Source organism: Brachionichthys hirsutus, chromosome 4, assembly GCF_040956055.1.
Source record: "Brachionichthys hirsutus isolate HB-005 chromosome 4, CSIRO-AGI_Bhir_v1, whole genome shotgun sequence".
Taxonomy (NCBI): domain Eukaryota; kingdom Metazoa; phylum Chordata; class Actinopteri; order Lophiiformes; family Brachionichthyidae; genus Brachionichthys; species Brachionichthys hirsutus.
In genome coordinates this window covers 5,750,779-5,772,343 of record NC_090900.1, presented here as the reverse complement: position 1 = coordinate 5,772,343, position 21,565 = coordinate 5,750,779, and the positions used below count along the sequence as shown (strand labels likewise).

At 43.7% G+C, this 21,565-nt stretch overlaps 1 protein-coding gene across 1 annotated transcript in view; it reads right to left on the bottom strand.

Moving 5' to 3' along the window:
- pde4d (phosphodiesterase 4D, cAMP-specific) overlaps positions 1-21,565 on the bottom strand; it is a 91,241-nt gene that overhangs the window by 10,775 nt on the left and 58,901 nt on the right. Inside the window, exons 2-5 of the mRNA XM_068760814.1 lie at positions 3,271-3,462; positions 2,323-2,359; positions 2,157-2,230; positions 1,920-1,969 (exon numbers count right to left, since the gene is read on the bottom strand). Coding sequence (XP_068616915.1) covers positions 1,920-1,969; positions 2,157-2,230; positions 2,323-2,359; positions 3,271-3,462 — 353 coding nt within the window. The remainder of the gene's footprint in view (positions 1-1,919; positions 1,970-2,156; positions 2,231-2,322; positions 2,360-3,270; positions 3,463-21,565) is intronic.

Genomic DNA, 21,565 nt, shown 5'->3' with positions numbered 1-21,565 from the left:
TCTTCCCAAGCTGTATCTAAAGCCTGAGAGGACTGCACTGTGGATGGGGAAGAGAGAGCAACAAAACGTGGACTGGAGCGTCAGCCGAGCGGCGCCAGAGCTGGGACCTCCTGTACTATGTGAGCACGAATGCCAACGTGTGCTCGGCATACAAATGCTCCCAAAGAGAGAGGTAAACAAATAGACGGCTGATGACACGGCAGCAGTGGCGTCACAAGCCCCGTGTGGACGCATCCTGCATGTTAATTTAAAACTGACGACATTTCCCTCTCTCAAAGTCAGTCTCTGTTAGCAGAAAATGTCACCTTGTCAGAGTGATGCCTTGTGATATTTAATATTTAATGCTATGTGATCTGGGAGGGGAGTCACTTTAGCCGTAATTCAATTACACAGATGGAAGGGGGAAAAAAACAAAGGCAGATTAAAAAGGACCGAATTTAATCACATGATGCTATACAAGGCTAGCATTTGAGTTATTAAGGTGTCACTGGAAATAATGATTAGCCTATAGTGTTAAAATATGATGTATTTTCTTTCATTCTGCGACAGGTTTATGTAAATGAATGTAAAATCGCTTGTATGCGTGTTATTTGACATTGAATCTGTGATTGCTCGGGATTCTCCAGACATCTTTTGTTGCCTTTTATTCTCAACTATTTCTCCCCTGTCCTGCTTCATTGTCTGACAAATACTTTCCTTTGTGCTTCCATTAGTCTCCTTCCTCTCCCACAGTCTTCATTTTCTCCACTGATCTCTGAACATCCTTTCTCCTCCCTCCTTTGTCTCCTTTCTATCTCTCGGTCCTCCCTTTCCCTCCCTCCTGTCTCCTTCCCTGGTGTGGTGTCAGTGGCTGGGGTGCTACTCTTTCTGACAGCAACTGCACTGACGTCAATGACATTCTTCTCATGCTTAGTGCGACATCAGACACCGGCGTTCAGAGAGGCCACTCTGCTGCACAGACACAAGGCTGCAGCCAAACTATGCACTGGAGCAGCTCGGCAATGAAGTCGGACTGAGAAGGGAAGAGGAGAAGAGGAGGGGAGGGAGGCTGATGGGAAAGGAGGAGGACAAAATACAGAGACAAGCGAGAAAAAAGTAGGAAATAATAGTAATGTGATGCATTTATGCAGTTATACATATACCTTATGTATAACTGCATGCTTGGATATTCTGCATGTGAAGTAACACACTTTCAATTTAAGTGAGCAGAATGAGTCATTCACATAAAAACCAAAATTTAGATTGTCCTTTCGTTGTCTTATATAAAGATGTTTCTCCCTTTCTGTAAGATGTTGCTTCATGTAGGTAGGTTGAGGAAATTTGAAGGGTGTGAATAAAATTTAAAATATCCAGATTTAGTATCCCATTAGGGATAAAGTTCAAATATCCATCCAGCAAATATTTTAAATGTGATATATTTGGGACCTGATGTGACTCAGGCTTTACTCTTTACATATGAAGTACAAGATGCAATACCAAGGGGAGCAGGAAACTAATAGCAAATTTAAAGTACTAGGTACTATTCTTTAACTCAAAAAAGATACTGCCTGGAATCAGCATGTATTCCCATACACAGAGGTGAAAGTTATAGAACCACCCATAATCCTTTAAAATCTTAAATAACTAAAAAAAAAACCTTCAGAAAATCGCACTGGCAAAGAGGAGAGGATGGCAATGTGGTGGGCATAGATGTGTCTGTCAGCCCATCATCTCCATGCCGACGGCTTACAATGGACATAACATGACTCTTAGAAAACCAGTGTGAGGCATGCACATTGAAAAATGCATCAGGTGATGGATGCAATGACAGCATTCCCCAGAGATGAATATTTCTGCACATGTGAAAAGCATACACATGTGATGAGACTCACACACACACCATCACATTAATGGCAGACCTTATGCTGCACCTCACATACCTGTAAAGGTGGTCTTGGTGATAGGTGGTGGGTTACACATGGGTGATCTCCTGTCATGGGGGAAATAACACACTTAAATATTTCCTCTCCAGACAAACGCAATCACCTTAAAATATTATATTTAAATTCCATAAAGGGCTCTTAGAAATGAGGACAAAAACATGTGGAATGCCTGAGATTTGTTGTTGTAATACACAATCCGAACAGCAGGGGGCGAGCAAAGCCAGACTTACTTACTTGGATACTCTTTCTTGCTGTAGATTAGTTAATGCACCAAAGTTGTTTCGTACAGTTCGCAAACTGGCGAGGACCTAAGTGGAAACATGATCAATCAGGGCTGAATAATAAAGTATTTCTGTTTGATAGAAAACACGAGGCAATGCCAAGAACCACAACGGCTCACCTGTGCAAATGGTGTTACAATCATATCGTCACCGTGGCTGAAGGACGCAAAGAGAGCAGATTTCATGTTAGATGTAGGTTTACAGTATATTGATATTTAACAACAGCATCCTGTTATACTCTGATATGGGTCTTCATATCAGATTAGCTTCAGCATCTCTGATGTACTCCCACGGTGACACTGTATGTGTGGAACATTTTAAAGCTTCAGCAAGAGAACAGCGGTTGGCATATCTCTGGATGCAGCAGGTGGTTTAGTCAAGTTGATACTTGATATATAGACATGAGCCCCCCCCCCTCCCGTAGGTCATTCTCCCCCTTTCTTTCCACGACACAGAAAGAAAGAAAAAGGGTGATGCATGACTCAGTCACTTCCAGTTCAGAAACCTGCTGAAATCTAAACTATGGAGTCTCGTCTGGAGTAAAATACGTGCAAACCAGGCAATACACCCTGCGTGAAAGAGATGGCGGTTAGGTAATGGGTTATACAACCTCCGGGAGAGATAAGACGAATCCTTGCAGGACAGCTGATGACAGCATCATTGCAAGGGTTTTTTTTCCCCAAATAATTTTACCACTTCCCCAATGTTTTACAAATGTATTTGATCGTCATTAACCATCTGGTACATTTGTCTGAAACAATCGGGCTCCTGCTCATAAGTTTCACTGCCATGGTTTTAAATGCGGTAACCGTAGTGTGGCCGCTGGGTCAGGGAGGGTCACTGGTTGAATGCTCAACGGCAAACAAAAAAAGCAGCACTCAGGAGGACGTCTAAGATGACTGCAGGAAATTCTTTTTCATCCATCGGTCTATTTGTCAGCTGTTTCCACAGGGGCCATAGTGGGAAGGCATCTTTAATGGACTGTGTTGACGTCAGAGAGGCAGAAAATAAGTGGAAATGACCTTATTCAGTGCAACAGGAAGCCTTTTTAAGTGTATTTCACTCACATGTCACTGGCAATGGAGGAGTTTCGGGACATAGATTTGGGCGAGAGGTCGTAGTCACTGTCGGAGCGGTAGAGGAACGACTCTCTCCGTTGGCTGTGGACGAAATTGGCCTGCAGGATGAGGCCTGAGCCCGGGCTGGCCATCGGGTCCAGGGGGCTGCGACCTGATGACGTGCCATTGTCCACATCAAAACTGCATAGTCAAAGAAAAAAAGAGAGCAGGAGAATGACATAAAAATTAGAATCAGATAATGAACATTTGATAGCGTCTGGTACAATTAAGACAAAAAGAATAACAGCGTGGACGCAGTGTTAAAGTTTCCTCAGAATGAATTTCAACCGGCAGCTTTTAACTGTAAATTTAGATCATCTGTCACCTGAAATTGTTTTTACGTGCAGTTTTCATGCCAGAGCTCAGACAAACTCAGAAACAGATTGTACTTGTGGCTGTGCAATGCCTCGATGACTTAAGACCTTGACTAATCCCACATTATTATTATTTTTTATTGAAACGCCATGGGTTCTGCCATGTATTTCCATAAGTCACTGTAAACTGCTTTTACGGTCATCAGCTGTGAAATTCAAAACACATTCCCTGTGGGATTAATAAAGTATTCTGAATCTGAATCCGAATGCCTGAACTTCCTGAAGTGGGTGCGTTGCAGTCGGCTTTACACATTTAGTGTTTTATTTATACATTTGAAATTATAATCAGCCGGTGCCTCATTATCTGGTTGATAATTATTAGTAGGGATGTCCCGATCCGATCACATGCTTGCAGACTCGATAGGAATCCGTTTCTTCACTCTACTTTATTTTTTTTTAATGTATTATAGAAGTATCGGATCGGGATTCGGCATCAGTATCTGTTCACAATCAAATGACTCAGAGGCAAAAAAAAAAAAAAAACCTGATCAGGACAACCCTAATTATTATCATTTATATTATGATTGACATCACTAGCAATTACGAATATTGCACTAATCTTCAAAGTCATCTACGCAGAAACGACATTTGCTTAGTTTAAACTCAGGCCTACAGGGAATACCTCTGTTCCAAAACAGCTGCTGACTCAGACATGAAAGGTGTTCTTCCACTGGGGACATGATTTCCCACCAGGACGTCACGGACAGCTCCTTTAGTCTCCTAGGTGATTGTCTGGCTAGGTGATGACTAATTCCTGTCACAAGAGGTATCTGCCACATCACTGAGGCGACCGAGCAATCCCATAATCCCATCTGGTGCAAATGCTAAGGTCAAGGTCAGGAATCCCCATCATCTTCAGCAGCCCTGTGGACCAGACGCACGTTTAACGCAGTGTCATCAACAACAGCCCGTTTACTTGTGCTTATGACGGCACACGTATGTGATCCGAAAGAACAGAGATTGCTTCCCAGTTTGACTTTGTGTGTTTTCTTCAGGGCATTTTCACATCTTCGAGGACAGACGATTCGGAGACACGACAGGTGCATGTCACTATTATTGCTTTGTGTTCAAGCAAGTTTGGTTTGCAGACTGTTTAGACTCGCAAGAGAATGGGGTTATCTTGTGTCACCGGCACAGCCAAAATACAGGACATGCCAGGGATTTTTACTCTCCCAAAACTAAAGGGCTAAACGACTCCCTGCTATCGCTCAGCGGAATCGAGTTTGGATGTGTGTCCTTGTATTTAATTCACTCTTAGGTACACACACGTCAACAACTTGTTTTAACGGTTGTGTTTGTCTTAGCTAACGCACCTCTCCTTCAGTCAAAACCGCACACACACACACACACACACACACGTACAGTTTTCGTCCCTGCAGGTGTGAAACTGAACACTCACATCGTCATAAGCAGGCACAGGTCAGGCTGTTCTCCAGCCGTTCTGTGCAATTATTGTGCGTACAATGCTTGGAAGACAATGATAAGAGAGAGTGATAGTGAAAGCACAGAACCACAACACCCGGCATATGTTGCACAACTGATTCACTATCACACTCCCTCTGACGTCACCGCCTTCACAGATCCGCAACGAAACCTCTGACACGTTCAGCATGTGCGTTCGTTCGTGTGTCTGAAGTGCGACGACGCAGACGCTCCCCCTCCGGAGAATTACAGCAATAATGTTGAAACTGCTGAGGTATTACTCCGGCATTGGCATCAGAGGGAATGTCTGGAATGTCTGGAATCCCCCCCCCCCACGACTCAAAGCGGCAGTGTCTACACTCCAGTGACTCCACTCTGAGCATCAGAGAGCACGAGTACGACAGAGGGAGATTATTGTGGAGGTGGGACGTAAGTCCAGTCATCACATCCAGCCAATGAGGGAAAATAGGAAGCCAAAGTTTACCCAAAAAGGGAAAGAGCCAGAGCTGAGATATAATTAAGTACACGGAACTTATCTAGGAATGAGGGAGACAAAGAAGGGAACAGAACGAAGACTCAGGGCAGCAATGTTTCATAGATCCTTAACTCTGTGAGTGCCATTCACGTCTAAAGACGACATTCACTGCGCACCCTGACATTGGAATCTGCCTCCCTTCAAAGGCCAATAACTCTGGAACACACTTTTTTTTTTCTGACGAAAGAACCGACTTTAATGTTCCATTTGGTACGTTCGTTGTGAGCATAGTCACAGTAAAGAATATTCTGTGGGGCTTGAACAATTGGGGGAAATGCAGCATATAGCTGAGCTGAAAATGGCTGGCACTCAATGAGTTAATGATCTGTTGTCTTTTCCTTCAACACGTTACCAGCACTGACACTGGACTGCTGAGACCACATGTCTTATAATAGCACATTTCTTATTCCCAACTTTTGTCACTTCCACTAACAGTTTACCTGGGTCAGTTTATGTTTTGTTTTCATTCAGTATAGTTATTATTCTTTAATTATTTATATTTGACACAGACATGCAGCATCATTGGTCCTGCAACTTTTAACCGCACACGGGTAACGAGTGAAGCCTAAAAATACAATAAGAAGTGCAGTCCGGTTATCGGGGCAATACAAATACAAAGTTAAAGCAAAACAAAAGCGGTTAAATTCCCGCATATCAGATTACTAAATTATGCTGGCATCAATAATAATAATAGTAACATCAACCGATAGCATTTACCTAATAGAAATAGGCTAAACTATGTAGTTCCATTTGTGATAATATTGAGCGTTTAATCCCTGGAAATACATAAATGTAATATATTGTAATTTGATAATACCCATCAAATAGAATTTTCAGCTGCAATTCATTCATTTGTAAAGTGGACATTTATCTGGACTATTCTGCACATCAAGCATGTTTCTTGTAGACTTGGCAGACAGTAATGTGCTGAAGAGAGAGTTGGCGGGTCTTCGCTGCAATTAAATGTCAATAACTATCTGATGGATATGAGCTTTCGCTAAGAAAAAAATACTCAGCTGCTTGGTGAGACAAAAAGACGTCCTATAGGGACGTTCCAGTTCAGAATTGCAAGGAAAGCAAAAATACAAAAGAAGCTGCTGCTATTAAATCTCACCGTTGCAGTTAGTTGTGAGGCTGCAGAGACGAAGGAGCAGCGGCTTTACACCGCTGCGTCAAACAGGACACTGTTCGGTTCTCAGGTTGCTCCCGTCTCTGGCTCTACATCTACTTTCTCTGTCACACACTTTTATATGCACAACAAGCAACTTGAGCAATCAGAAACAGCACAGGAGGTGATGCGACAGCAACGTGCAGGCCTCTGGTAAATCAATTGTGGTGAGGATGAGGTGGGTTGGGCTTGGGGCTTTTCTGTGTCCTTTTCATATATACATATATATTGAAAGAAAATAAATAATTCCTATAATTTCCTCCCAAACCTCCAACACAACACAAGGAACAGCCAGTGAGGAGAAGGAATGTGTTCGGCCAGTGTGTCACCGTCTGCTGAAACGGTCAGAGGAAAGACTACACTTGATTTATTTTAGAAAGCTGAAAGGACAAGTAGAGGACCAGGCAGTAGCAGAAGGACAAGGAGAGATATGTCAGAGTTAGGGTGTGTGTGTGTAGTGTTACATTTCTAATGTATTTACGAGGATTGGGAGCACAAATGTGACAAAAATCAGACACGAAAGTTGGCACAGATTCAGACACATCACTTGAGGCAATGACGGAAACGTTTTAAGGGTTTGATGACATCTTTGTTTTATACAAGTATTCGTTTTTATATTCAGAGACTGACCTAACGTGACACTCAGTGTTGCTTTATGAATCAAACCAGGGGCACTTTGACTATGTCCTCTTGCTCTGTTGTCAGGCTAGCGACACAGAAAGCATGCACACGCCACCACGTTGCCGCCGCTGGCAGGCATGCCACGTCACTAATGGACGAGCTATGTTTGAAAGAACTTGACTGATACTGCAGTAACATGAAGATATGGACCAGAACTTCATTAAAAAAAATACTGTTCTGACCAAGTATGTGATTCTTATGAATGCAGAAGTGTCTGCAGAAACTGTCAGATGAGTCAAGATAGGTGTTAATCGGTGCTTCTTCTTTTTTCTCCACACATCTTGTTTACTTGATGATTAAACAATATAATATATATATTTTTAAACATGATTATTTTCCCAGGTTTAAGCTAAATATTCCTAAATAAGGAGTAAGAGAATAAAACAAAACTCCTAAGAAAAATATTTGTGAATGTAAAATGAACCAAAAAATGTCAAAGCAGCTAATGTCACTATACTGTACTCCTCAATACTCCTTAACAAAAACAAGACTCCATGTGACACACTTTTACTCTACACTTAGCACTACGTCCTCAATCTTGCATGAATAGTCAAAATGAGCGAGGGGGGGGGGGGGGGGGGGGGCAGCAGCAGCTCAACATAAGACAACATGTGAGACCCATAACAGGAAAACCAACCGTGGAGGGGCCAACACCCACAGGGCCATCAGGCCGAGCAGATAAACTACCGACCACTCGTATGCAAGTGTGACTCGTTTTCTACGTCTGTCCTACATTCATTCATCTTTGTCAAACAGACACACACAAAGTGAAATTATTACCTGCCAGGCTGCAAATGGTGGCAGAATCGGCCTCCGGAAGAAGAATCAATGACGGTTATGAAATAAAATTTAAAAAAATAAAAAGTGGTATTGGAATGAAAATTGGAATACGAATAAAAATGAATCTGTTGCTCTGTCACGTTAACTCCTCCCGGTTTGTCCCGGCTTTAGTGCTCACTCTTTCTGCAGCATTCGGGGAAACTCAGTCAATCATGTGGGACACGTAAAGACATCACCACGGCAATGTGACGTCGCCTCAGGTCACATGCTTAAAAGAAAAACCAGTTATTCTCCTATAGAGGTCTGCTTGACAATGAGCTCATTCGTCACCGAATTCTCCTCGCTTCATCTCGGCACGACACCAGTCGGGGGGAGGGGGGGGGAACCGGAATCAAACAGAAGAGCCGTGTTTGATTCCGGTTCTTAAATGATAGCTGTTGTTACCTGCCTATTGTACATCTTCTGAGCACAGTGGTGGTTATGAAACACAAAAGCAACGATGAGAATGAGTGAAAAGAAGCTTTGATGCAAGCAGGCGTGCGGCGGGCCGGACAGATGGAGGAGCCGTTGTGTGTTACTCAGCTAAGTGCTGCTTTTGGTAGCCGTTCAAGGAGAGGACTCATGCACCCCTGACATAACCAGATTACAGTACCAGCAGTTAGCTCCAACATATTGAGACCCCCCCCCCCCAACACATGCACATCAGGTACAGACTCTAATATGTCTTTGCTTCACATAAGCATCATTTCCTGTGGGGGGGGGGGGGGGGTTCAAACACAGGGCACCGGGATTCAACCGCCACCCCGTTTCGCTGCCTGGGAGTGTCTCACAGCGGAGCAGCGTTCCGGCTATGGGGCAGCTTCTTAGCTGAAAATGAATGCTGACAGGCAAAGACAAGCTGAGACAGGAGGGTGAAGGAGACAGGAGGGGAAGGGCGACTCCTGCCCCGGGCACTGCGCTTTGCATCCTGTATTTATATATGTGAAGAGAGGAGAACGTACGGGATGACATGACACCTTCCAACATTTCTGCTCGACAGCCTTGTGTTGTAAATCATTTCACATGCGGCATGGACGTTAGGCAGTCGGGGATCGACCCAAAGGTCACCGCAACTTCAGGAAGCCCAGAGTCGGTACGATGAGGCATACAAAGACAGTCAAAACAGAATCCATGTCATCAAGCCACGGAACACGTCGTGCTGTGTCTTTCACAGAGACTGACATACAGGATCTACAGGGTGCAGAAGGTTTCTTCTTCTTCTTTTTTGTCTAGCTTGCATAGAGAAGAAGTGGGAAATCAATAAACAGAGCGCACAGCAGGGCAAAGAAGTGGACAAAGCGAACGGGAGAAGAGGAGGGAAAGTGTATGGAGAAGAACAGAGCGAACACAAACATGGAATGGGATTGAATGGGAATGAACATGCTGTCAACGGAACAAAGTTTTCAGTCTGGTTACCATATTCCCTCCGTGTTCTTCAGTGAGCTGGTGGAGCGCGACCGGGGCTTCAGAATGATACTCATGGTCTGGATTGTCCTTCCACAGCCACGAGCATTATACCTTCACAAATGCACACGCAGAGCGGCGAACGCTCAACCCTTCCGGGTCACCTGGAGCCCCTGGTAGATCCGGTGGGAGCTCCCACCACCGCGCTCGGTGACAGGTGATCAGTTCTGCCGACCTGCTCAGTCCGAGATTATTTCACACTCCTCTTCTCGCTCTCTCTCTGTTGCGCTCCTGCTCTTATCTCGCTTCCCAGACCAGCATGTGATCTTTCCTAATCCATGCATACACTCACTCTGTTACTCTTTCTCAATTTGCCTCTCACTTTCAGGTCCCTGTGTTGTTTTTTGTCTTCCCCTGACAGGAAATAAGATCTCCTCCTCCTCCCACGTTGCCTCTCCCTCCCCTGTGTACCTCTATCTCTCTCGCTCTACCTTACAAACTGCATCCTCGTCTCTGAGTTGCATGAATCGCCTGCTCTTCCTCCCCCCCCCTCTCTCTCTCTCTCTCTCTCTTGGGTATGTCTAAAGTGGGAGGGGCTGTTTGGTAGTAATACTTTCAAGGGCGGGACTTGTATCCCTAAGGAATTCTGTCAACAATCGTCTTAAGTGTCAATCACTTGGCTGCCACGGTAACTTAAAACCAAAAGGGAAGGCATGCCAGTGATCCGGAGAGAGTACGCACACAAAGGCAGGTTTAGCTCAGCTGCATCATTCCGGGGAGAGAGGCAATAAATCGCGTAAGCAAGGGATTTAGAGAAAAGCTCCAGACAAAAAGGGGGTTAGGAATGTCTTGGCACATGGCAGCATGATCAAAATTAAATGCGATGTGAGGGAGTGACAACATATCAGAGAAAATAAAGGATACCGTAAATTCAGCCGCTTATTAATACAAGATGCTTGAATGACCGCAAAGGAAGCCCGGTTTTTATCCAGAAATAAAATTACTTTTCAAATTGCCTGAAGAGATTCCATATTTCATTTTGCCAGGGCATGTTGTCATCTCACTAATTTGTTCATTTTGTGTACATTTCCTTTAAAAAATATAAAAAAACAAACCGAATTGCACACCAGCAGCAGCATTTGTGACTTCAGGAAGTCCTTTAAGGGCCAATCCTGTAATTTTTAACATTTTGCAAACAATATTACACAAATAATGAATAGGTTAATTATTTGAATATTTGAGTCTTTTATTTTAGCCTCTGTATATTCAGCATGACAATGACATCATCTGAAGTCAGATGTCTGGGTCTCGGAAATAAATTAGCACAGACAGGTGTGTCAGCTGTCTGACATGTCAATCCCACGTCAGTGAGTCAAGCAGGTCAAGCAAGTTAGTCCTTTTGTAATCACCCTTTGTGTACGGCATTGTCAAATACTACAGTAAAATACACAAACAGGGACAATTCTGTTCTGTAGAATATAGAATAAACATTCGCATGCATGCATGCAAAAAAAAAGCATTTATTTTTACCAGTAGCATCATTATGGCCAACTTTCAAGCATTTCCCAGCATTACCATGTCCTGAACTTGCACTGCAAAGGATTTTTTTTTTTAATTCTATGTCATCAGCAAATATAACTAAGAAAAACAGGACATAGCACAGCATCTGGCCCGAGTTTCAATCCTGTAGCTGTTGGTTCAAGACATGAAAACATCAAACCAAGAGGAGCAAACAAATTTAACCAGAAAGACAAGGCTTTATCAGAAGCATCATTCCAGCCTTGAGAATAGTCGCATGTCACAGATAGTGCACCTGGTCGTAGGCGTAAGTAACAGAGAGTGACAGCAATCAGAGAGCATTCCGGTTTTGTTCAACGCAGGCATTGGTTCAAGAGACAAAAAGCAGCAGAAAGAGGGAATGCATCTGGTGAGTGATGCATCCATTCCGTACTGCGCAGACGAAAAGGGTTGCATGAAAGCTCGAAAATGTCCTCAAGGGTTTGCATTCTAGTGCTTCCTGTGTCTCTCCTTCCTTATGTCTGATCCCGAAACCCGTCAAATAGAAGCTAAATGATAATGAATAATACTGTTTAGCATCCATTGTTCTTGTTCTCTCCTTACCTTCTTCCGAGAAAACATAGGGTCGGGACACAGACAAAAATAATGAATGTAGTTGTGCTTAAGAAAACACTGACCCCCCCCCCAACTCACTAACTAACTACCTCAGCCTAAAGAAAATTTGTTTTCTCAACAACACAAATAATTGTTTTCAGTGATGAGTCTGAAATGTTTATTTTCACAACAGAACATAGAGGGTTTCTGTTGAGCCTTTAGATTGTGATCACTGCTGACCGATATGTTTAGATGGAGGTACTGGGGAGCCGACGGGTGGATGCTGGGGTGAGTGTGTGTGTGGGTGTGTGTGTGCAGCATTCCACAGGTGGAGCAGCAGCAGCATTGGCAGCAAGAGGGGGAGATGTGAAACTGTCTGCCAATGCTCCATCAGCAACGATGCTGTTGATGACAGTGAGCCACTCATTTGTGCCGTTTGCAAGTGTGTCAAATATATGTAGTCCAATGCCGGTGTAAAGAAATGAGGAATAGTTCATTCATTGCACCCAACCAATGAGGATCTGTATCTATATTAACTGTAACTCTATTTTAACAATGATGATAAAACACAGGCAGCACTCAGCGTAAATCACATTTACAACGGCTCTATGCAACTCAGAGGGCCCCTACTGCCACCCAGTGGTGGGATATGTGTAATTCCCATCATAGAAACAATCGCATAAATTAATTGACCTCAATAATTGACCAAAGTATTGATGTGTGTGTTTTGTTTTTTTAAAGTGCTATTCCATGAACAAGGTTCAGTATATGGTGGAGATAAACACACTTAGTGGCTGCTGATATAAATAGCATTTAACTGAGAGCACAGATGGCAAAGACTGGAGTATTGACAAGGCTCCATATCTATATGTCTACAAACGTCACCCGCCATTACTGCAGAGGTTCAAACACAGATACACAGTTGAACCACCCAGACACGCTAGAAGCAGAGCAGGCGTGGATGTGCATGAGATGAGAGCACATCTTAGTTCTGACAGGGGTGGCTGAGTACATATTAGTCAGAGAAATATAGAAAAGTGGGTTTAACAAGGTCTTCAAATGTCCTGTCGGTGCGTTAATGGACAGAGTGCTCTGGTGATTGGCTTACACTCCGCTGTGGCTAGTGAGCAGGCCACCTGAACACCCCCGTGCTTCGGTCGATGGCTGGACGAAGCCCATTTTACTACACTCTATTCATCATCTCTCCGAGCTCCGAGCTCCGTCAAAGCAGGTGAGCCGATTCTCGCCAAGAAACATGCATGTTCGGGCAATTGCACGCATCAAGTCGCTGTTGGAGGTTCAGAAGAGCAAACAGAAGAACCAGAGCTTGGACAAAGCAGCCAGCCGCCAAGGAGCAACCATTGAAACAATGGTTCCAGGTCAGTGTTGTCCAGGTGGAGCTATTCATCGGCTAATGTTCTGATAAGAGAGAACACACAGGCTTTGTGTGCATTTATGAAAGTCACGCAAACATGTTAAATCCACATATTGTGCATCCGCAGCTTCCACGCAGACAAGATCCATTTTACATTTGAGGTTTCTAAATTCTCACTCTCTAATTTACTCTATAACTTTGCAACAGGTGAGAGTTGGACACCAACGATAGAGCGTGAGCATTAGATTAAGCAACAACACTGATACGAATAAATAAAACACTTCCTTAAGAAAACAGATGATAAAAATCTACCAAAAAACCGATAAGGGTCCCGTCACCCCCCCCCCCCCCCCGGTCCCTAACCCACACACACACAAACACACGGGCACAGTCCCAGAGGGGAAGCATACCCTCTCCTGCCACGGGGTTTTATGTCGATTGGCTTGTTGGTGGCGTACGGCGAGCCGTTGGAGCAGGCGTGGCGGTAACGGGCTATTTTCTCCAAAGATAGATAATCTGAGTTAACAGGCAAACTCATTTCAGCAGCGTCCTCTTACACACTTAACACACACACACACACACTTAGGGACTGAAAGAAGAGAGAGAAGGATGGAGAGGAACAGACTCCGAGTCTCAGACGAGGTCTGTGGGAGAGGAGGGGGCTCAGAATGGGTGAGGCTTGGCTACATAAAAGAGATGGAGAGGGGGAGAGAGAGAGAGAGAGAGAGAGAGAACTTGCAAGAGAGGGAGGAGCAAAGTGTTGAGGTGAGACAAACTAATTTGTCTATTATAACGTCAGTCAATTTCAGCAGCCACAGGGACCATTTTTTTACTTGCTCTAATGTCATCCAGTTATATCTCTATGAGGGATGAGTAGAAGAGAAGATAATTAGCATACAGTAAAATAAAGAAAAGTACATTTAGCAGGTAAAGCCGGCGATTTGATCTCCCATGTTGCTTCTTTAAATCGTGCGAGAGCTCCGACATCGCAGGAATCAGCTGCCTTCCTGCAGAGTGACTCAACCCTTTGTAATACTGATGTAAAAACAGGCTACCAAACAAACGGCTGAACACATTCAGAAAGGATGGTTTTTTTGTTATCCTGGCTTTCCATCTATTTGTGAAAAACAATTTGTACAAAGCTCCTTTGAGTAATGAGCTGTCATCCAAACTCGGTTACAGGACATCATGCAACATATAGACTCACCAAGTATTAAAATGGTTTATGAATACAAGCCAAGAGCAGAAAACTGTGAAGTAAAGTAAATCTTAGTAGTAAATGAAAAGTATCTGCCAATTTATAAGGTGATGAGTGGGATACAGACAATCAAGCATTTACTAAAATAAAAATAATAAATAATTTCACAAACTACTTCAGTCCATTAAGAATTCCTATAAAAGCCCCCCAAAACAATAGGACTTAAAGACTGAGCATTATTCTACAGAAAAAGACAATCTTTTTATAGTAACTGAGTGAAACCTAAGCTATAACCAATTACCGCCACTAGGGGGTAGCAGACTACTACAAATACACAACCTGGAACCAACAGCAGTGAAAGCCTGACGTTTTTGAGCACGTCAGACACTTTGTATGGCAGACAGTACGATTTATATTTTCTGACATTCTGAATGATTTGAACAGCTAAATCTCTTAACTGTTCTTCTCTGACAGCAAGGAAACTGCAGATACAAGAATGGCAACAGTGATCAGCACTGCAAAAAAGCACCGACCGGTGAATCTCTGTGGGGTTATGGCTTCTGCTCGGCACTGACAGAAGCAGCCCGCATGTGACAGCAGCTCCTGGGTGGTCAAAAAGCCTGTCAAAGTCACGGATGCAATGGCAGACACAACGCTCACACTGAACATCAGCACATGAGCGCACACACACACACCTCAGCATGCATAGATGGGATCAATACAGCATTGCATTCCCTGAAATGTTCCATTGTCAGACATTGTGTTTGCAGAGCCGCTGAGGCTGCTGCACGGTGTCAGCAGAGGCGGCGAGCTGTGACAGAGCGCCAGGTGATGGTGGGACTGTCGTCGCTCCACGTCCCTGGGGCTCAAAGCCGTAAAACCAGAACCACTGTTTCTGAATTTTAAAAGCTCCCCTTGGAAAATGTGGATAAATACAGCTGAAGTATGTTGTTATATTTACAAAGACATAACTCTGTTGAAAACATATTAGAAAATACAAGACTTTGTAGTTATAAGTAAAATTACAGACAGAAAGTGGGGGGGTCAGCAGGGTCTGGAGCACCTCATCAGAGGCTTAGGGACAATGCAGCCCGACAGAGGTACAGGGAGGATGGAAGCAGGAGCGCTACGGTAACTCGTCTTGAAGACATCCGAGAGACTGGCTGACAAGTTACGTCAGCAAAATGTGAACCAGAAAGGCCGGAGGGCAGAGACGTAAACAGAAGAGCCGTCTGTCAGAGGGGGCTCGAGCCAACCTGCATTTATTATTTCACAATGTGGCTTTGGTATTGATAGTGAAATAATATATTACAAAAAGTACCGTATTAAGCGCAAATATGACGTCTTACTCATCGGTTGCTGCAATGCAGACACCGAGCCACGATTCAGTGGTGACATCCATGAAGCAAAACAGACACTGAGATGGACTGGGAGGAATTCAGAGATCAGAGGATGACTGCACGGTATTCAGTTAAAGCTGCAGCAAAGCAGAAAGTGACAGGGAGCGATTGAACGAGCCGATTAGCTTATCGGGAAAGCAGTTTGATGCAAACTAATCTCACTGTGTAAGAAAACGGCAGCAGCAGGATGAAAAAAAAATCTGGGATAAAACTGTGGCTTAAAGCACAACAAGAACACTGCTGGACGTGCGTTACCAGGTAGATAGATCTGTAAAAAGCAGCGCATTAAGAGACAACAAATGCCGCACTGTCAGTGCATTCATGGAACGGCTCAAAGCCGGTCATTCTGATTCCTCGCATGTGTCAATGAGCAAGTTTTTCACCTCAGCTAAACGCAGACAGCCTTTCTGCCTTTACAATCCCCCCCTTAACCCGCGTTTATAATGTGGTTTCTACGGTGGCCTGCGACAGCTGGTGTCCTGCCAACCAATCAGTCTTCTGTTGCTAAGGGCACGAGGGCAGATTGTGTAATGAGAAGATGAAAATTACAGGAGGCATCTAGGAGGGTCAAGGCTGGGAGGACGGGAGAAAATCGATACCATCGACACTGATTGCTTTATTCCGAGTTTAAAGGGTGACATGTTAACATGCCCTCACAGTGATTAACTCGATTGGTGGGACACGGCTGCAGTTCAGGATGAGAAGGGAACGATCCACAGGTTTTTGCCTGTGCTCTCTTTGCATATCGAGCTGACTCACGGCCTGGAGGGTAGAATTAAGCTAACTGAACCGACTCACAAGAACAAAATGAATCAGAAACCTGACAAACCCGACTACCAAAAAAAAAACCTTCTTCTAGCCTGGACAACCAACCAGCCTGACATAGTGGTTTTGGAGAAGTATCAGAAGACAGCGGTAGTGATAGATAGCGAGAGCAACATCAGGAAGAAAGAACACGAAAAGCTGGAGATGGAGAAGCTGTAGAAAATGTGGGGAGTGAAGGCAACAGTGGTGCCAGTAGTGATTGGGGCACTCGGGGCAGTAACCCCCGAGCTGGGTGAACGGCTCCAGCAGATACCAGCAGCAACGTCCGACATCTCCGTCCAGAAGAGCCCAGTCCTAGAGACAGCTAAGATCCTGCACAGAACCCTCAAGCTCCCAAGCCTGTGGTAGAGGACCAGCGCTTGAAGGGGACACCATACCGTCCGGGTGGGCGAGACAAAGAGATTAAAAAATAAAAAGTAAAACAAGAGCAAATGAGAACAGATTTCAGAACATACCAAACCCACAAAACGCAGACCGTTTTGTTTATTTGGAGCTCCAAAGAATGTCCTAGATTGGCAGTGAATTGCGGTAAAGGTCACGTAGTCTGTACTTAGTGCTTTGCGCAGTTGGCTGTCTGGCTGAGCTAACCTCACAAGTAAATGTTTAACAACCTGATGCTTGTTAGATGGAGAACAGTCACATTTTCCAACGAACTAGCATTTGCAATTAACTGACCAGAATATTTATATCTTTCACATAAATAGAACAGTGACACAGCAAGTCTATAAACGTGTGCAACTGGAATGTTTGTCATGTTTTCTCCAGTTAATCAGTTAAGTATCCACGTCTATGTCGTTATCATAGAGATGAAAGGGTGATAATTGTAGGCAGACACTCATGCATCACACATTTTCCTCAATACGCACTTTTATATAACACACACACACACACACACGCACTTCTAGCTGTAGTGCACCACAAGCACATGGTGAGGCTAATAGGTTTAAATTGGCAGCGGTCCCAGTGATGTCAGAGTAATCCTCATTAAAACCCCGATGACATCACCACTCTTGCAAGAGTGCGCAAGAGCTGAGGCCACATGCGAATGAGGAACTTTGGAAAGTGTGTGTTTATGTCTGTGCCCTGTGTGTGTGTGTGTGTGTGTGGGGGGGGGGTGCTACTGTCATAACAGCTACCTTAATTAAATACAGTCCCTGCTTCACTAGAGACAAGCCTACTTTCAAACCAACAACTTTAACCTCCGCTCATGAATAAAAATAAAACAATAAAGGCTTAAAAGAAACCTATTTTCCCTAAATAAATAACCTAACTCAGGGGTGGGCAAACGTTTTGACTCGCGGGCCACAATAGGTTCTAAAATTTGACAGAGGGGCCGGACCAAGAACATATGGATGGAGTATTTGTGTGAGCTAATATAAATGACACATGAAAGCTATTGCATTAAAGGATTTGGCCTTTTACAGGTAGCATTACAGGGAAAAGGTAAAATGAATGAGGTTTAATTATTATACAATTTTATTTAATGATATTATTTGGACAAGTTTGGCGGGCCGGATTAAAAAGGCCAACGGGCCGCATATGGCCCCCGGGCCTGGGTTTGCCCATGTCTGACCTAACTGCTAAATCCCAAACAATTAAAGGTGTCGGCTGATATAGACAAATTCAAAAACATCTGGAAAACGAGCTTTGTCTTGAAAGACTCTGCTGGAAATGATCTCAGGCGTAAATGTACCAACATTATAAGTTCAACTATCCTAAATATATGAAGTTTACTCATTTTACTTTGTAGTAATTAAAATGGCCTTGTTTGTTTTACATCTGAGAATTTCTTTTTTTTTCCCCAGTACACAGAAGGTGTGCACACAGAATGAGTCTAAATTCAACTGGGAACCATGGAAACTGATGGACAACAAAAGTCCTTAAAATTGCCAAAGGCACCACATCAATACTTGGATGCTGCGTGCAGAAATGTCAAGAAAAACACTGAACAGCATGTGAGATCTGCTTTAGAAATAAAAACCAATTAGCAGAATGGCCTTCAGTCCCTGTCGGAATCATGGGGAAAGAAGAACAGAATAAATACATCGGAGTTAAAAAAAATACATCATTCTACACCCTGCAATGCGAGAGTCCGTCTCACAGATGGATCAAAAGTCGAGCACTTTGGGTTGTGCAAGGAAGCTGCACAATTGCGTTCGCAGAAAAGTACAGAGGAAGGTGACTTATGTCGACTAAACAGCTAAGAACGAAAGCTTTGTTAGACTCGGATATCGGAAAGGAAGCGGAACACAACGCTAAAAGTAAACAATGAAGTGTTCACAAATTATTTAAAGTTATTCCAGCAGGGCTTTATTTGAATTCTACGGCTCAGCAAGGTCATTGCCGAAACACAAGTGAACAAACTCATCTCGGTGAGTCATTCACCTTCCCTTAACCTCACAGGTTTCTGGCAAGCCCTTGCCGCAACCATAATACCATGTACGTCTTGAATAAATCTAAATCCATGCATTGCATGTGTGTTTACGCAAGGGGAGTCCCTCTTCCATCGTAAATCCTTTCTAATCTGTTGTAATATGCCTCCCCGCGAACATGGTCGTCATCGTGGCAATCCTAATCACCGTCATCGTCACGAGCGATTCTCTCTGGAGAAGAGCACGGCCGTCGTCCTTCGCCGCCGCTAATGAGAGGTAATTCGCATACGCTTGAGACGTTGTGCAATATACGTCTGCAGGGAAAACCGCAAGGGAGGTGGTTGAACAAAAAAGCATCTGAAAGTCTGAGACTTATTGAGAGTGATTGTCAAAAGTCTAAAAGGGGTTCAAGATTAGCCTGTTGCCGTTTCAGGTTGACTCAAAAGGCCCATAAACAAGGACTGCATGTATCTTAGCGAGTCTAAAATCCCAGGCCTCGGCATGTTTTTCCTTCAAACTCCATTCTCCACCTCTTCTTGCTTCAGTTGTTTTTAGATGCAGAGGGAGCTACTAACCGGTGGCTGCTTTGTTCCTGCAGGAAAGGACCCGGCCATGATAAAAATCTGATGCAGGTTCTGTTTGGGTTGGATGGTGACGCACACCGTTGCACAGCAGCACTTCAACTCGCCACGGAATGAGCGATGATATTTCCTTATTTCTTCGTTTTGCCTCTGAACCAACCGCGACATTTTAATGCCAGGAAAATAAGAATGAGACTTTGATACACAGTAGCTCCTAAAACAGCAGAGTTTTCAATCGCCGACTGCCTCAGTCCTTGCTTTAGCCTGCAAGGTTTCTACTTGTGATTTATGCCGACTACATGAAAGTCCTTTGGTTGCCGTGCTATACTCTTATTGATCTGGCCGTCTCGGGCTTCGGTCCTGGAGATGAACACAAAATTGAATGCACTATCTTGCAGCTGCTGTGCAGACACAGATAGAGAGAGGGAGAGAGGGAGGAAGAGCACAGGCTGAAATTCATAAAATAAGTATGCAAATGATGAAATTTAAAATAAACGTGATGTCAAAGCTGCCTCCAGGATTTACGGTTTTGTTATTGTTGCATAACTTTAATCTGCCATGCAGAGACCTCTTAGCAGTGACGACGCAGACGACAATGATGGAAAATCCTCCTTCAGGAAAGACAGTTGGTCATTTTTATTCATTGTAAGCCACTATTTTAATGATGCTAGCAGATCTCAGCAGTGCCTGTTAGACAGAGCAAACTAAGGAGTGGTGAGTTTCAGCCATAAATATGTCACAGAATTGGACAATAAGGAATCAAAGAGCACCAATATGTGAGAAAAACAACTGGATGGAACAGCCAGAGAGTCTACAGATTTCCTATACTGACTAACTGCTTGTGCACTCAGACAAGATGTCCTACAAAATAGTTGTGAGTTCAGAAGAGAGGCTAAAGTCTCGTGAGCAACAGAAGTATGTGGGTACATGACCTATTAAAACGGTAATATCCTCAGACAAATCCCAGACAATTAATAAAATAGTCACGCCTAGGACTAATCAAGCAGCCATTCGAACCAAGCTGAGCCAATAGTGAGAAGTACAAAACATTTTGATTCCTATATAGTCATGCTTCATTCCAACATCACATTGATTTTCTTTTACATCCCAAAAAGTGATAACTCAATTCTATTGTTTTAAAAATCATAATTAATCCCAGCTAATTATTGTCGTGAACTTGATTGTTTCAATTGATCATGAGTGACAATAAAAATGTACATTTTCAAATTCAACTAGAAAATTGGCAAATGAGACAATGGCATAAAAAAAAAAATCAAACGTCGGCGATCACATACCCCCCCCCCCCCGCCTCAGCGGAGCTAATAATGTGTGTAACGTGTACTAAAGATCCTTTTCATCCCCTCGAACAAGTCTCTTTCACACCAAGCAGCCTGGCTTCTGCTTCTGGCAGACATTACTAGAGAGTAAAAGGTGTGAAGAAGGGACGTGTTACACCTTGCGGCCCCATTAGGGGCAGTCAGTTGAGAACACACCAATAAAAAGACCGAGCATCCCCCTGTGCAGCCGACTGGCACACACACACACACACACACAAAAGCACATGCACACTCAGTAATAATGGCACTATAGTAATAATGACACAAAAGTGAGTGATGGTTTTGTCCCTTCAAAACTGACAGCGGGTCTCTGCTGCCTCCAAAAAAAGCCCATTTTAAAAGCTTCACCTCGGTCCAAACATCCTGGAGTGATAAGAAGTCATCTAAAATATGGCTGAGATTGACTCGGCAGCACTGGAATCAGCGGCAATGCGCAGTGACAGAGAGCCTCAAAGAAATTAGATAACGATGCCCTGTGTCTTGTTACCTGCGTGAAGAAACATGCAACACCCGAGGCCACGCTCACAGCCATCAAAAAACTGGTGGAGAGAAAAGCAGTGAAATCTAATGGCCTCTAACACGTTTCCTGAAAGAAAAACAAGCTAAGAAATGACTTTTCTTCTTTTTTTTGACACAATTTA